Source organism: Pelobates fuscus, chromosome 3, assembly GCF_036172605.1.
Source record: "Pelobates fuscus isolate aPelFus1 chromosome 3, aPelFus1.pri, whole genome shotgun sequence".
In the NCBI taxonomy this organism is placed as follows: domain Eukaryota; kingdom Metazoa; phylum Chordata; class Amphibia; order Anura; family Pelobatidae; genus Pelobates; species Pelobates fuscus.
In genome coordinates, this window is record NC_086319.1 from 172229274 (window position 1) to 172245080 (window position 15807).

The 15807-nt window shown below is 42.6% G+C and overlaps 1 protein-coding gene across 2 annotated transcripts in view; it reads left to right on the top strand.

Annotated features, from left to right (window-relative positions):
* The first annotated feature begins 421 nt into the window (after positions 1 to 421).
* The window catches only part of WASHC1 (WASH complex subunit 1), a 36120-nt gene continuing 20734 nt past the window's right edge, over positions 422 to 15807 (top strand). The window contains exons 1-4 of one of the 2 annotated variants that reach the window (XM_063445334.1): positions 422 to 507; positions 4850 to 5003; positions 7883 to 7994; positions 14536 to 14682. In XM_063445334.1, coding sequence (XP_063301404.1) covers positions 4864 to 5003; positions 7883 to 7994; positions 14536 to 14682 — 399 coding nt within the window. In that variant the 5' untranslated portion in view covers positions 422 to 507; positions 4850 to 4863. Of the gene's footprint in view, positions 508 to 4806; positions 5004 to 7882; positions 7995 to 14535; positions 14683 to 15807 lie in introns of both variants that reach the window. The other variant, XM_063445333.1, reaches the window with a different exon arrangement.

The following is a 15807-nucleotide window of genomic DNA, read 5'->3' on the forward strand; positions in this document are numbered from 1 at the left end:
AATTATTCATTTTGTAAATAAACCAGGTAACATTGTTACTTTTGATTCTACTACTTTATTGGTATTGGCAAGTACTAAGGGACATATGTACTAACTGCTAATCTGAGACAAAGTGGTAAATCAGGAGAAATCACCATGGAAACCAAGACCCTCACTAGTAAAGGGTTAATGTGTTGAAAAAAATTTATGCTTGATCTATGCCACAAACAAGAGTGGGCATTTAAATGATATTGCTTGCCCTGGTTACATTTATTCACAATATAATAAATAGTAACTGTGGATCAGGCTGATAAGTAGCGTCGGGACGTTAACAATAATGAATTCGGCTGTGGGGGGAGCGAGGGACCCCCAGATCTGCCCAAGTAAAGGACTATATGACTTGTGTTCCAAACGAACAGCACAGAGTTCTGTCAATCTTACACGGGGCGTGGCCATTGGCTGAGCGGAAGCAAACTGTGATCATATGACGTTAGTCACGTGATAAGGATATCTTGGAGCTTTGAGGAGGTGAGTGTTCCTTCCTACCTAGAGATGTACAGTTACATTGTATCAGATCCAGGAGGAAGTCACTGTTTTATATGAAAAGCATGTTATTAGTAGTCGTAGCAGCAGTATATTATTTATATAGACTGGTCCAGCTATTGCCTGTGTATAGACAAATCATGTTCTCTGTTTACAAGTAGGCATGCAATGTCCTGTCACTATATCATATTCTCTTCTTAATGGCCACTGTTTATTTTCCCTACAGGAATAATCGTTAAGTTAAGAATGTTTACAATAGTCACTAGTTACTAAAATGAGAATACTCACATTTCTTCCTTGGCTACTGAAAATGAGTAAGAATGATATCCGAATTATATGAACTTCTATGCAAGTTGTATATATGTTACATATAATGGAATATATATAAATGTTATTATATTGTTATTTATTGGTGCAGCATGAACGTAGATATTCATTATAAAAAGGGTTTTATTTATTAATCTTTAAATGTGTATTCACATTTAACAAAGTTTAGAAAATTGCAATTTGGCTTGTTGTTATTGGTATTTTGGGTGCAATTGGTCCCTTTAAGGTAATTGAGCGAAGAGGAATTATCTTGGGCCACACGTAAAATATATACTGTAATTAATTTATATCATAACTTCAAAATACCTTTTCTTAGTTTTGATATTTCATTTGTTTAGTAGATAACTCCCTTATTTGTTATCCCATATGGGATTGCCATATTTAATGATACCGAACCAGGGACAGGGACACACCCCTATAACCACAGATATACATACACACAATCACAGACTTATACACTTACTCGCTGTAACAAACAGACATTCACATGAACACATTACTGGCATGCACAAACAAGAATTACATTAATACACCTACCTACCTTGCACTGGGAGGGCTGGAGTGGATCCTCTGCTGTGATGGGATCACTGTGCTATTCCTGCATAGGTCCCTCGCAAGGAAGCTGTGCAAAAAGAGCACAATAAGTAATGGGCTCCCTGCCTCCCTCACCGTCCAGCAGCTCAGGCGGCAACTGGGCCACATGTGGACTGCAGGCTTGACACGCCTGCTTCAAAGGGACATGATCACTCCGAACACTTCATCTCAATAAAGTGTGCAGTGTCCTTGTCCTTTTAACTTCCAATGTAAATTATTGCAAATTAAGTTCTTTACTTACCTGGAATGCAGCTCCAGGTGAAGCTCCTGGAGCTGCCATCCACGCCTCCACCTGTTTTTACCAAGGTGCCTCACGCAGTCCAATCACGGACTCAGAGTGCATGCAGAGGAAGGGAAGGTATGAGGACGGAGGGCAAGAGAAAAAAAAACTTTAAAAAAAGTATATTGATGGCAGGAGGGCTCAGAAAAGCTGCACATACAGATTCCTATCACCATGTCCACTGTATTCTTCCCATCTCAACAAAGCTGTCTGGATGCCATGTTTCAACCATGCAGCTGAAACCATTGCTGTTCTACAGGAAGCATTAGGTTGAAATTATCCAAGAAGTGGAGCAGAACGCCAGAGACTAGCACGGAGGGGGAGAAAAGTTAAATAAAATCACCGTTTTAGCCCTGAAAATGCAGCGGGACCAGATCACCTAAACGTTGACTAGAGCCCTGTAGTTGAAGGAATAAACGTATGTATTCCTAATGCTATAGTGTTTCTTTAAGATCACATCTATCTAGAGTTGCTTCCACAGTAATGACTGCATAAAACTCAATGCTTTCTTATGGGGATGTTTGAATGCTCAAGCTGTGCTTGCCTCTGAGGAGCATTGGTTTGGACATCGGCAGAGGAGGCCATGCCTCCTACATGACATCACAGGAGGAGGATATGTAATCAGCACCAAGAGAGTCCTGGCACTGGGAAAAAAGTAAGTCTTTTATTTATTAAAATTTTCATCCACCTGGAGGGGGTGGGACCTAAATAATAGTAGGGACACTATAGCATTATAACACTATAGCGTCGCTTTAAACACTAACTTGATGTATCTGCTTTACTTGGAATCTGATAGGCTTACTGCTGCTGCTGGTGGGGGGATGGTCCGCCCCGGGTGCCACTCACTAGGGGGGTGCCCGGGGCAGACTGTGTAGGGTCCTGGGTCACTGACCGAGGACCCGACACCAGGAGGGGGCCCGGCGGCTTGCTCGATATGAAGCCGGTGAGATGCCCCTCCTGCGCCCATTGCAGACACCGGTCCGCAGTGTGCAGAGCTGCAGACCATGTGTCTCGCGAGATCTCACCAATCAGAGCGTTGCCGCGGGTTACCACTGCAACGTTCTGACTGTGTCTTGCGAAATTCATGGTTTGCAACTCTGCGGAACTGCAGACCGGATATTATGGCCACTGGACCACCAGGGAGCCCACTGGACCACTAGGGAATTAAGGTATTTAGTCTCCCCCCCTCACACCATCGCCCGCCCTTCCCCTTGTCATCGCCCGCCCTTCCCCTCGTCATCGCCCGCCCTTCCCCTCGTCATCGCCCGCCCTTCCCCTCGTCTTCATCCCCCTCCTTCCTCTACACACAAATACAACCCTGTATCCAAACACTACATAAAAACACCTCACCATATTCAAAAACCACACTACAGAAAAAATGCACGCCTGCATTCAAATGCCAATACGTGCAAACACAGGTATATCCCTGCTCTCTTGTGAGTGAATTTATTTTACATTTTTCTTTTATCTGTTACCTGTATCCTACACATTTTTTTCATTTGTTTGTTTTTGTTCATTTGTATCAAAGATGAAACATAGAAACATAGAATGTGACGGCAGATAAGAACCATTCGGCCCATCTAGTCTGCCCAGTTTTCTAAATACTTTCACACAATGAAGAATCCTCCACTGACAAAATAATACATTACATTAACCTATAACTTTTCCAAAGCTGCTATTGAAACTTCCTTCTACATTGCATCTTATCTGTGTAATTATCAGTACCCATGCTAGAATACAGACTTTCTATTGAAATATTTATTTGTTTATGTACTATAACAATGTTACTATTTTTACCTTTAGATTGCCACTGTAATATTTTGCACATGCAGTTTTTTACTGTTGTTTTCAACAGTTTTTTTACTGTTTGCATATGTTTCACCAATATTTCATGTACATATAGTGATTAATATTTTGGCTGTTAGAATTTGGTCAGAAAACATTTCATTTGTGTACAACAAATGTTTGCTCTAGCCTCCCCCTATCTATCTTTGTCCCTCCTGGCAGTAAATATGTGTCACTTTATAAATGCTAATAATAATAATAATGGAAGATCCTGCATACATGAGCAAAATTCCTAAAGTCATCCATTCACAGATGACTGCTGGAAGACTTATAGGTAGATATATTAGTTAAAGGGACACTATAGTCTCCAAAACAAGTTTAGAGTAATGAAGCAGTTTTGGTGTATAGATCGTGCCTCTGACGTTTGCAGAAGTGATATTGAAAGCCAAAGGAGCTCATTAGTTTATATTAGTTATTATATTAGTTATCAGATATCATGGTGAAGAAAGAGTATCTGCAAACAAGCAAATGTAAATGAGACACACATTAGAAATACACAATATCAGTGAACAAGCCAGGTCAGACATTTGCGTTCTGTGCAACTGCACCACACTTACACTAGGACAGCAGTGCTTGGCTTACAGCTATGTGTAAGGACAATTATCCAGAAGCGGCATTGTCCATCCCATATGTATGCATATCTGCTATACATAAGGTATTGTGTGCATGCTGGCATTTCTTCACATCCATTGTGCATGACATACACAACATAGGTGTTCTATACTGTACAATATATAGCACAGCCTCTTCCGCATCAACCTCTTCATGATTAAATGACCTAAATTAAATGTTTGTCTGTTATGTTTACTCCTTATACAGTCAGTACTCACAATCATTACATAATATTCTTGTATCTCTGTCAGTGCTTTAAGAATACCACTAATAAGTGTGTGCGTGCTTGCTTTTAATATTTAATGTATTCACTATTTCTATTACGAGTCTGAAACGGTCTGTACTCTTTCAACCTGACTATAATCAACTTGTTTTCCTATTTCTGTCAGATATCATGTCATACCTTCCCCCCCCCCCTTCATCCTGCACCTCATAAAATCCACCCCCTCGCAAATCATTCTTCTCCTCATCACGTTTTTGCTCACCTCCCAATAATCAGCTATAGTCGTTAAGGGTTCTGATTACTTGCTTCTAATTGCATCTCATTTCCTTGGCCTTGGGGAATGCTCCTATTTATAGCAGAATATTACACCTTTACAGCTCTGTTTAATGTACTATTTTTGCAGGTGTTAGAAGTGCAGTAGCTTGGGATGCCTGCTCTACCTGCAGGGGGCGCTGTCACGATGCCTCAGAAGTCTTCCCAGGAGATTCATCCCTTCTCCGTTCCACTTATCCAGCCAGATCTTCGAAGAGAAGAGACCATCCAGCAGATTACGGATACACTGCAGCATTTGCAGAGTGTAGCCAATGATATCTTCAGCAGGTGATCTTTGTTGTTTAGGAAGAGGTCATACTGTAGCCATTTCCTTCCTCCTTATTAATCCGTTTTAAAAGCCTGGTATGAGTGAAGGGATTCCCTAGTCCCACAGTGCTTATTAACCTGACTAAAATCTCACTTGTGTGTATGTGAAAACAGGTTGTGCATTGGGGAGAAATTATTAATTCTATGCCTGAAACCACTTCAGACATTTTGGGGAATGTAACTTGCAGTTATAAGTCTTCCTGTCAATGAGCAGATTTGCAGTAATTGGTGAAAGGGTAGCAAATGGGTTTGCATATGTTTGAGTACCCGTACCTGCAGTGTAGTTATGCCCTGAGGCGCAATATTACTGTGTTTCTATGATACAAGGAAGGCAGTGAAAGCCTACTTTACCTATAGGTATCGTACCTGATTGTCGTTGTACTCATAGGACAGGAAATACCTGAAATACCATGTGAGGAGCATAGTAGGAGTCTGTGATTTGACCATGCAGGGAGCACTGTTTGTGTGTGCAATGGCACCATTTAGTGTGGCTAAGGCAGTGTCTAGGCCATTTCTTTCAAAGTCATATCGTAAAGAGGGGTAGTTTTGCTTTCGGGAGTGTACTTGAAGGTGTGCCCTGGGTTTTGGGGTGCAGGACTGCTCGAGAAATATCTATGTAAATATGCCCATCCTAGTACCATTAATCCCACTTTGAATGGCATTAAGATGCTTCTATATAGCAACAATAGCAATTGAGCCATTACACATAAGATGAAGTACCCATATATACTCGAGTATAAGTCGACCCGAATATAAGTGGAGACCCCTAATTTTACCCCAAAAAACTGGGAAAACTTATTGACTCGAGTATAAGACTAGGGTGGGAAATGCAGCAGCTACTGGTAAATTTCTAAAAAAAAATTATTATATTAATTGAATATTTATTTAGTGTGTGTATATAATGAATGCAGTGTGTGTATATAATGCAGTGTGTTTGTATGAATGCAGTGTGTGTGTGTGATGCAGAGTGTATTTGTGTATGTGATGCAGAGCCTTGGTGGGGGGTGGGCATTTTTATTATTATTTTTGTAAATTATTATTTTAATATTTTTTTGTTATTATTAATATTTTTTATTTTTATATTATTAATATTTTATGTTGTTATTATTTACATTTTTATTCATTTTTTTCATCCCCCCTCCCTGCTTGATACATGGCCAGGGAGGGGGGCTCTCATTCCCTGGTGGTCCAGTGGATGGGCTGTGTAGGAGGGGGGCTGGCAGAGAGCTGTTACTTACCTTTCCTGCAGCTCCTGTCAGCTCCCTTCTCTCTCCTCGGTCAGCTCCCTTCTCCTCCAGTGTAAGTCTCGCGGCCGCGCGGACCGTGGCAACGCTCTGACCCCGCGGCTCTCGCGAGACTTACAGTGGAGGAGAAGAGAGCTGCACGGACCAGAGGAAAGAGAAGGGAGCTGACAGGAGCTGCAAGAAAGGTAAGTAACAGCTTTCTGCCAGCCCCCAACAGGACCGCCGGGCTTGTAATGAGCCCGGCGGTCCTTGTATGTATTATGGCAATGTGCTGAAAAAAATGTGCTGAAAAACTCGACTTATACTCGAGTATATACGGTACATTGCTCGTATAAACATTGTTTGTTTGTTGGTAGCAAACCTGTTTAAAATGACAGGGGAAGACAACCTTCTGCTTCAATATTATCATTTTTTTTTCTCTCATTACAAGAAGGAGATGGGTTAGGAGAATGAGCTGGAACTAAGAGACATATTCAGACTTCTTTGTGGGAATAAGTGGAGGAAAGTCAAGAAAGATGAAAGAATAGAAGAAACAAAAGAAACAAGGCTGACCTCCCTAAAGCCAGGGATTCCTGATCTTGTAAAACTAAGAGCCTAAACGTGAAGCCAACAGATTGATGTATATGCAAATTACTGTCATTACAGTACAGTGCTGATGTTTAGTTATATACACCACCAGAGGTGTAACTAGAAACCATGGGGCCCTAGTGCTAAAATTGCCCTGCCCCTCCAGCCTGTTAGCCCCTCCATGTGTCTCATTCACGCCCCACAGGGTTAGTGTGGCATGGTTGATTATGACAGGATTGGAGAGGTTAATGAGATAGGGTGGCAGAGTGATGGAGAAAGAGTGTGACAGAATTGGGGCAGTGAGTGTGATAGAGAAGGTGAGTGTAATAGGGTGAATATGGCAGAGCGATGGGAGGTGAGTATGGCATGGGTTAGTGACAGGATTGGTGGAGTTATTGTGAGTGTGGCAGGGTGAAGGGGGGGGGTTGACAGTGTTTGTGGTGGGGTGACAGTTACACAGACACACCCGTGCATACACTGACACACATGCAGATAAACAAACACACACTGACATACATCCAGATACACACTATATAACACATACACATACACACAAACTAACACAAAGATATATATATATAGATATAGATATAGATATATACACACAGACACACATGCAGATACACAATAATGGGGTCAGAAAAGATGTCCTGTCTTAAGAAAGACGCCCTTTTGTTGTGTAATCGACACTTTATATCTGTGAAGAAGAGGTGTGGCTATTCCTGTCTTTCTGTATTTAACTAAGTGGTATTTAATTGGTATTTTCATAGGTGAATGCAGTGGTTCCCAAGCCAGTCCTCAAGGCACCCCTACCCGTCCAGAATTTAGGGATTACCGAGTTGTGTCTATGGTGTTGTGATATTTGGTTTTCTCTAAAAATGCAGCTTAGACACAACTGGGTAATCCCTAAATCCTGTTAGGGGAGTCTTTAGGACTGGCTTGGGAACCACTGGCTTAATGTATCTAATTTGGCAGAGCTATGTTTGTGTTTCATGAAGCCTTATGTGTAGTATCGTTATTTCTCTACAGGATTGTGCAGCGGGTGGAAACCAACCAGCACCAACTGCGGGCAATAAATGAACGAGTGAACTTAGCCCAGGCAAAGATAGAGCGAATTAAAGGTAGCAAGAAAGCTATAAAGGTGAGCTCAAAATATTTTGGCCACTAATCAAACCTCCTAACCAGTTATGAAACTACAGGGAGTGCAGAATTATTAGGCAAGTTGTATTTTTGACGATTAATTTTATTATTGAACAACAACCATGTTCTCAATGAACCCAAAAAACTCATTAATATCAAAGCTGAATATTTTTGGAAGTAGTTTTTAGTTTGTTTTTAGTTATAGCTATTTTAGGGGGATATCTGTGTGTGCAGGTGAATATTACTGTGCATAATTATTAGGCAACTTAACAAAAAACAAATATATACCCATTTCAATTATTTATTTTTACCAGTGAAACCAATATAACATCTCAACATTCACAAATATACATTTCTGACATTCAAAAACATAACAAAAACAAATCAGTGACCAATATAGCCACCTTTCTTTGCAAGGACACTCAAAAGCCTGCCATCCATGGATTCTGTCAGTGTTTTGATCTGTTCACCATCAACATTGCGTGCAGCAGCAACCACAGCCTCCCAGACACTGTTCAGAGAGGTGTACTGTTTTCCCTCCTTGTAAATCTCACATTTGATGATGGACCACAGGTTCTCAATGGGGTTCAGATCAGGTGAACAAGGAGGCCATGTCATTAGATTTTCTTCTTTTATACCCTTTCTTGCCACGCTGTGGAGTACTTGGACGCGTGTGATGGAGCATTGTCCTGCATGAAAATCATGTTTTTCTTGAAGGATGCAGACTTCTTCCTGTACCACTGCTTGAAGAAGGTGTCTTCCAGAAACTGGCAGTAGGACTGGGAGTTGAGCTTGACTCCATCCTCAACCCGAAAAGGCCCCACAAGCTCATCTTTGATACCAGCCCAAACCAGTACTCCACCTCCACCTTGCTGGCGTCTGAGTCGGACTGGAGCTCTCTGCCCTTTACCAATCCATCCATCTGGCCCATCAAGACTCACTCTCATTTCATCAGTCCATAAAACCTTAGATAAATCAGTCTTGAGATATTTCTTGGCCCAGTCTTGACGTTTCAGCTTGTGTGTCTTGTTCAGTGGTGGTCGTCTTTCAGCCTTTCTTACCTTGACCATGTCTCTGAGTATTGCACACCTTGTGCTTTTGGGCACTCCAGTGATGTTGCAGCTCTGAAATATGGCCAAACTGGTGGCAAGTGGCATCTTGGCAGCTGCACGCTTGACTTTTCTCTGTTCATGGGCAGTTATTTTGCGCCTTGGTTTCTCCACACGCTTCTTGCGACCCTGTTGACTATTTTGAATGAAACGCTTGATTGTTCGATGATCACGCTTCAGAAGCTTTGCAATTTTAAGAGTGCTGCATCCCTCTGCAAGATATCTCACTATTTTTGACTTTTCTGAGCCTGTCAAGTCCTTCTTTTGACCCATTTTGCCAAAGGAAAGGAAGTTGCCTAATAATTATGCACACCTGATATAGGGTGTTGATGTCATTAGACCACACCCCTTCTCATTACAGAGATGCACATCACCTAATATGCTTAATTGGTAGTAGGCTTTTGAGCCTATACAGCTTGGAGTAAGGCAACATGCATAAAGAGGATGATGTGGTCAAAATACTCATTTGCCTAATAATTCTGCACTCCCTGTAGATCTAAAGCTTCAACTATAAGTCAAGTGAGCAGTCAAACAGATAAAGTGAATAGAATTGACTTATTCTTGGTGAACTCACACTCTGCGTCCAGAGTTTGATTCTGCGATTGGATCTATTACGTGGTCGGACCACGCAGAGGTCACACTCACTTTGGATAAGTTATGTACAGCTTCTCCGTGGTCCTGGAAATTGAATACGTCTTTGCTGCAGTATCCGGCCGTGGTAGAAACCACCCGAAGGGAATTGAATGAGTATTTCACTAGGAATACGGAGGCTGGTCTCCAGTCGGCTACGGTGTGGGGCGTGCACAAAGCGGTTATCAGGCGTATACTGATTCGCGAAGCCACCCTGAAGAAGAAACGTAAAACACAATTATTGTTGTCTCTCCTGGAGGCTCTGGGGAAAGCGGAAGAGAAGCATAAAGCTGCTTCATCACCTAGTACATTGACGGACGTGCAGAATCTGCGGGCCTCGGTCTGCGAAACGCTCTTAGATGATACTGCTAGAGCTATAGTGTGGTCCCAGAGGACTTATTATGAAAAATCCAATAAAATGGATACACTGTTAGCCAGATCTCTCCGCCTGAGACAAGGACACTCGAATATTACGAGAATTAAAGACGCTACGGGTAAGTATTGTACGGATCCTACTGAAATAGCCAAGGTTTTTACAGAGTACTATACCAAATTATACAATCATTCCAGTGGGACTGATTCAGACCAACAGCGCGAAACTGATAGCACTCGCACCTTTCTGTCCTATTTATCCCTGCCGACATTGAGGGGGGAGGATTCCGCTGCCCTTGGAACGCGAATCTCTGCTGAGGAGATTGACGCTGCGATATCAATGTTGAAAGGCAATAAAGCTCGGGCCCGGATGGCTTTAAGGGCAGCTACTATAAAATTTTTTGAGAAGAACTTACACCCCACATGGAAACATGGTTTAATGATCTCATGGAGGGGGGCACTACGGACAGAGATATGTCTCTAGAAGATGTCGTACTCTTGCCGAAACCAGGCAAAGACGATCCTATCCCGGGAAACTTCCGCCCGATTTCGTTAATTAACCATACCTCCAAAATTTTGGCAAAAATCCTGGCTAGCCGATTAAACATCCAGACCAAGTGGGTTTTATACCCGGTAGGCAATTATTCGAGAATACTAGGCGTAACATCGACCTCATATGGAGGCAGGCGGCTAAAGGGATCCCGACATTGATCTTATCTCTTGACGCGGAAAAGGCCTTGGATAGGGTTAAATGGCCCTATCTATTTGAGGTTCTCGACACTTTGGCCCCCAGACACCTTTATAACCGCGATTAAGGCGATGTTCACAGATGTTAAGGCACGGGTCTGGATATTGGGATCGAAAATGATACCTTTCAGCTTGGGGAATGGAACCTGACGGACCCGATAAAGTCGATGGAGGCGCTGGCGAGCGTGTTAGAAGTTTACAGTGGCCGGATATAGGGTGAACCTACCCAAGTCAAGCGCGCTCCCTATTTGCATGATCGAACCAGATATAGCCCACATAGGTAAAACTTACAAGATTCGTATAGCAAGAGACCATATTAAGTACTTGGGGGTTCGGCTGACGGCGGATCCTGCCCGTCTATACCGACAAAATTATGTACCCTTGATCCACACCTTAATAACTGATATGGAGAAATGGCTGGATAAACCGATCTCTTCGATTGTTAGGATTCATTCGGTGAAAATTAACGTTCTCCCTAGGATTCTATTCCTGTTCCAGGCCCTCCTGGTCAGGCTGACTAAGTCTGACCTGGGTGCGCTCCAGCAGGCCATGGGAAAATGTATATGGCAGAATAGAAAACATAGAGTTTCCCGCAACATTCTTTATAGGGCAAAAACGAGGGGGGGTTTGGGTCTGCCGAACCTTTATTTCTATTATCTAGCGGCCCAGCTAACACAAATAGCATTATGGCACTCTCCTCCGGAAGAGAGACGGTGGGTGGACTTAGAGTCGTCTCTCATGGGACCTGATATCCCTCAGTTCTTCATGTGGGTCCCTAGGGACCACAGACCATCAATCCGTGTCGAATGCCCAGCTATTGCGAACTCCTTGAGACTTTGGGATGCCACATCTACTAAGTATGGGTTGTCCCCCCACTTCTCCCCGCTGGCCCCTTATCTGAGAAACACGGCCTTCATCCCGGGAATGGAAGCTAGAAATTTTAAGGGTATTGAACGCACGGGGGTCCAACGTCTATGCCATTTATATGAAGGTGGCTCACTTATATCGTTTGAGGAATTGAAAACCAGGGCTACTTTACGCCCCTCTGATTTTTTTCCGATACCTTCAGCTTAGGGATTACGCCCAGACTCCTGCGATTAAAAATAGCGCACTGACACCACCTACCTTCTTTGAAAACATGTGCCTTACAGAACAATTCCCTATGGGCCTCATTTCCATTATATATACACACTTAAGTACAAGCACGTCGGAATGGGGGGCGCTCACTTACATATCCCAATGGGAAGCTGACCTTAATGAGGAACTGGAGGGTGTTGACTGGCAGGAGATCTGGGAGGCCGCGGCGACTTCGTCTATATGTGTCTCCATGCAGGAACAATCTTATAAGACCATGTTCAGGTGGTACGCCACCCCGGTGAAACTTTGTAGGATGCACAAAATGTCTACAGATCTGTGTTGGAGAGGTTGTGGCCAAAAGGGGACCTATCTACACATGTGGTGGGATTGTCCTGAGGCACAAAAATATTGGAAACGGGTGGCAAAGCTTTTGTGGCATGTCTTTGATAGGGAGGTTAAGCTAGACCCTTGGGTATTCCTTCTGGCCAGGTCTCTGGATGATTGGTCCAGAGTGGAACAAAATTTATTGCATAAAGTGAACTTGGCAGCCAGGAGGGCCCTAGCCCAAGTGTGGCTACAGAGAGAGACCCCCACCCCCCCACCACTCAATATAGTGGTGCAAAAGATCAAGGATGCCTTCCTCATGGATTAGCTAACGGCGTGAGTCAGGGGCACCATTAAAAAAATTGACAAGGTCTGGGCCCCATGGATAGAAAGCAGAGTTGGCGATTAGGAGAGAAGGGGGACGGGCTCATTCCCCCGTACCCCTGTCTCTATCACAATTTTCTGGAATCGATTAACTCACTCAATCTGATCTCCTATGATGGGACTTTAAGGATCTCGCTGGGAGATTTACAGGGTACAGCCAGCTCCTTAGGCGCCACGAAACTTGCTACCATACGCAGCTACATAAAATCTGGTCCACGTGCACTAACTGCTATGTTTGTATGGAGGTTTGTTGTACTATCCCCTCCCATTCCCATTCCCAATCCCCTTATTACCCTTCCCATCTTTTTCTTTTCTCTCTATATCTCTGACTTTAATTTTCACTTCTTATATCTCTTACTATTATATCCTCTTACTCTGACTGACTTCTCCAATTCACACACATGTCAGCGAAACCCCCGCACTAGTTGTGGTGGGTTTCAGGGCGCCTACAGATTATATTAGGTCCTACAGGCCATCTAAAACGGCGAACCCATACGCTGGGTTGGAGATAGCTGGTTTTGCTAATAGGTGTACAAGTTACACGAGTCGATGACTCTGAACACTTTGTCAGAGTGCTAGGCGTACTATAGCCGGTCAATTTTCTTTGTTTTACTTATATTTCAAAACAGGGTGGGGCGCCATGAATATATGGACTCTCATAGCCAACAAACACTTGTCCATTACATTGCTTACAGGCGGTTATCTGCATTATGTTCATGTTGGTATATGAATATGTTCGTATTTGCTTTTGTATTATATTGTTTTCTGTTGAATATGGTGTCTGACCTTGCAATAAATAAAGAATTAATTAAAAAAAAAGTGAAGTGTTAAAAATATGCTCTGTGCAAGTTGGTAAAGTGTTTATTTTTATTTAGTTTTATACTTATAAAAAAAATTATATATATATATAGTGTTGTAAGTTAACAATCTTTCATTAAAGGAGCACTATAGGGTCAGGAACACAAACATGTATTCCTGACCCTATAGGGTTAAAACCACCATCTAACCACCCTGGTCCCCTCATGCCTCCCTAAATATAGTAAAACTTACTTGTATTCAAGTCTGCAGCTGCATGCTTTGTGCCTGTTTCCTTTAGACCTGGTGGTAGTCTGATCCAATCACAATGCTTCCCCATAGGGTTGGCTGAGACTGACTAAGAGGCAGATCAGGGGCAGAGCCAGCCCAATTCAAACACAGCCCTGGCCAATCCGCATCTCCTCATAGAGATTAATTGAATCAGTGAATCTCTATGAGGAAAGTTCAGTGTCTGCATGCAGAGGGAGGAGACACTGAATGTTTGGATGCATTTTAAGCAGCCATGACCCAGGAAGGATCTCTAACAGCCATCTGAGGAGGGGCCAGTGAAATTAAAACTAGGCTGTTATGTAGACACTGCATTTTCTCTGAAAAGACAGTTTTTACAGCAAAAAGCCTGAAGGTAATGATTCTACTCACCAGAACAAATTCAATAAGCTGTAGTTGTTCTGGTGACTATAAGGTTCCTTTAAATCAGGGCAACAAACGCATTTCTGCAGATATAATTTCTCTGCTCGCTCAATATTTACATGCACTTTACACCTCTTTCATTTTTTTTTTTGCTCTTTTATTTCCTCCCTCCCAATCCTTTTTTATTTTTATTTTTTTTGTAGGGCCACAATGCTAGTTTTGGGCAATTGACAGTAAATTAAGCCGGTTTGTAGAAGATCTAATTCTCTGATGGCCACCTTATCATTGCAGATGTTTGGAGGCACATCTTAGGAAATTTAGTCTACATGCATCCACAGTGCCATGGTTAAACAGCCACTGCCCTAAATCCTGCAACTCTCTGCTAATAATTAAGTGAAATCATTCAATCACCTTCTTCTCCTTCACCCAACTTACCCTTATTGTTACTCCTAGGTGTTCTCAAGTGCCAAATACCCTGCTCCAGAACGGCTTCAAGAGTATAGCTCCATATTTGCTGGTGCTGAGGATTTATGGACAGAGAAGAGAGCTCGACACAAGATACAGAATAAGCACCGGCCCCTGGATGAGCAGGCCATGTTGGTGAGTATGACCCCTGGGATTCTATCTCATGGATATCCTCAACTGGGAACTTTGTAAATGAGCCAGCTGCAAGTCTCTTCAACATATTAAAGGGACACTATAGTCACCAGAACAACTACAGCTTAATGTAATTGTTCTGATGTCTATGGCACATTTTTAATGTAAACACTGCCCTTTCAGAAAAAAAGGCAGGGTTTACAATGTTGTTTACAGTGCTACAGTGATTACATTGCTGCCTAGGGACACCTCCAGTGACCTCTACAGACAGCCACTAGAGGTGCTTCCTGGGGCAATGCTGCACAGTGCGGTTCTGGAAATAAGGTGAGTTATTAATACATTTATGTGGCTAAATAGTTACATTAAGACTGCAGCGTCAGGAATATATGTTTGTGTTCCTGACCCTATAGGGTTCCTTTAAGATTCCAATAGTCAACCATGAAGAATGGATGTATCAACTCACAAACTGTGTCACCCAAACGTTTCGATTAGCAGATCGCCATAAATTCTTTGTTAGAAGGGCTTGACATTGCCATTGAAGTACATTTGTCACACAAACTTGTTTTCACTGTATAGCAAATAAAACAGCATATATATACCTGGCTGTCTAAATGTTATAGTTGTAAAGCTATTGCTTTTTAATATAAATGTAATCTATTTGTATTACTATTCCATTCTCACAATGTTAAAAAATTACAGTATGTATGTGGTTGGGATGCTACTGCTCTGCACCAGTTCAAAATTACTATTTTCAAGGAACACTATAGGGTTAGAAATACAAACATGTATTCCTGACCCTATATTGTTAAAAACACATACAGGGTCCTTGACCCCACCTTAAATGACTAGAAATCTCACCTTTTTTCCAGCGCTGCTCGGGTCTGGCCCCGCCCCTGATCTGCCTCTTTGGCTGACTTTATCAGAATCGATGATCCCAGCCAATCACATTGTTTTTCCATAGGAAGGTGGGGTGGGGCCAAATGCCACCCTAGCCAATCAGCATTTTCTCATACAGATACATCTTTATGGGGAGCGTTCAGCGTTACCATGCAGAGCGTGGAGATGCTAAACATGAGTGCTGCACACTAGAGGTGTTCTTGGGCTGTAATGTAAGCCCTGCCTTTTCTC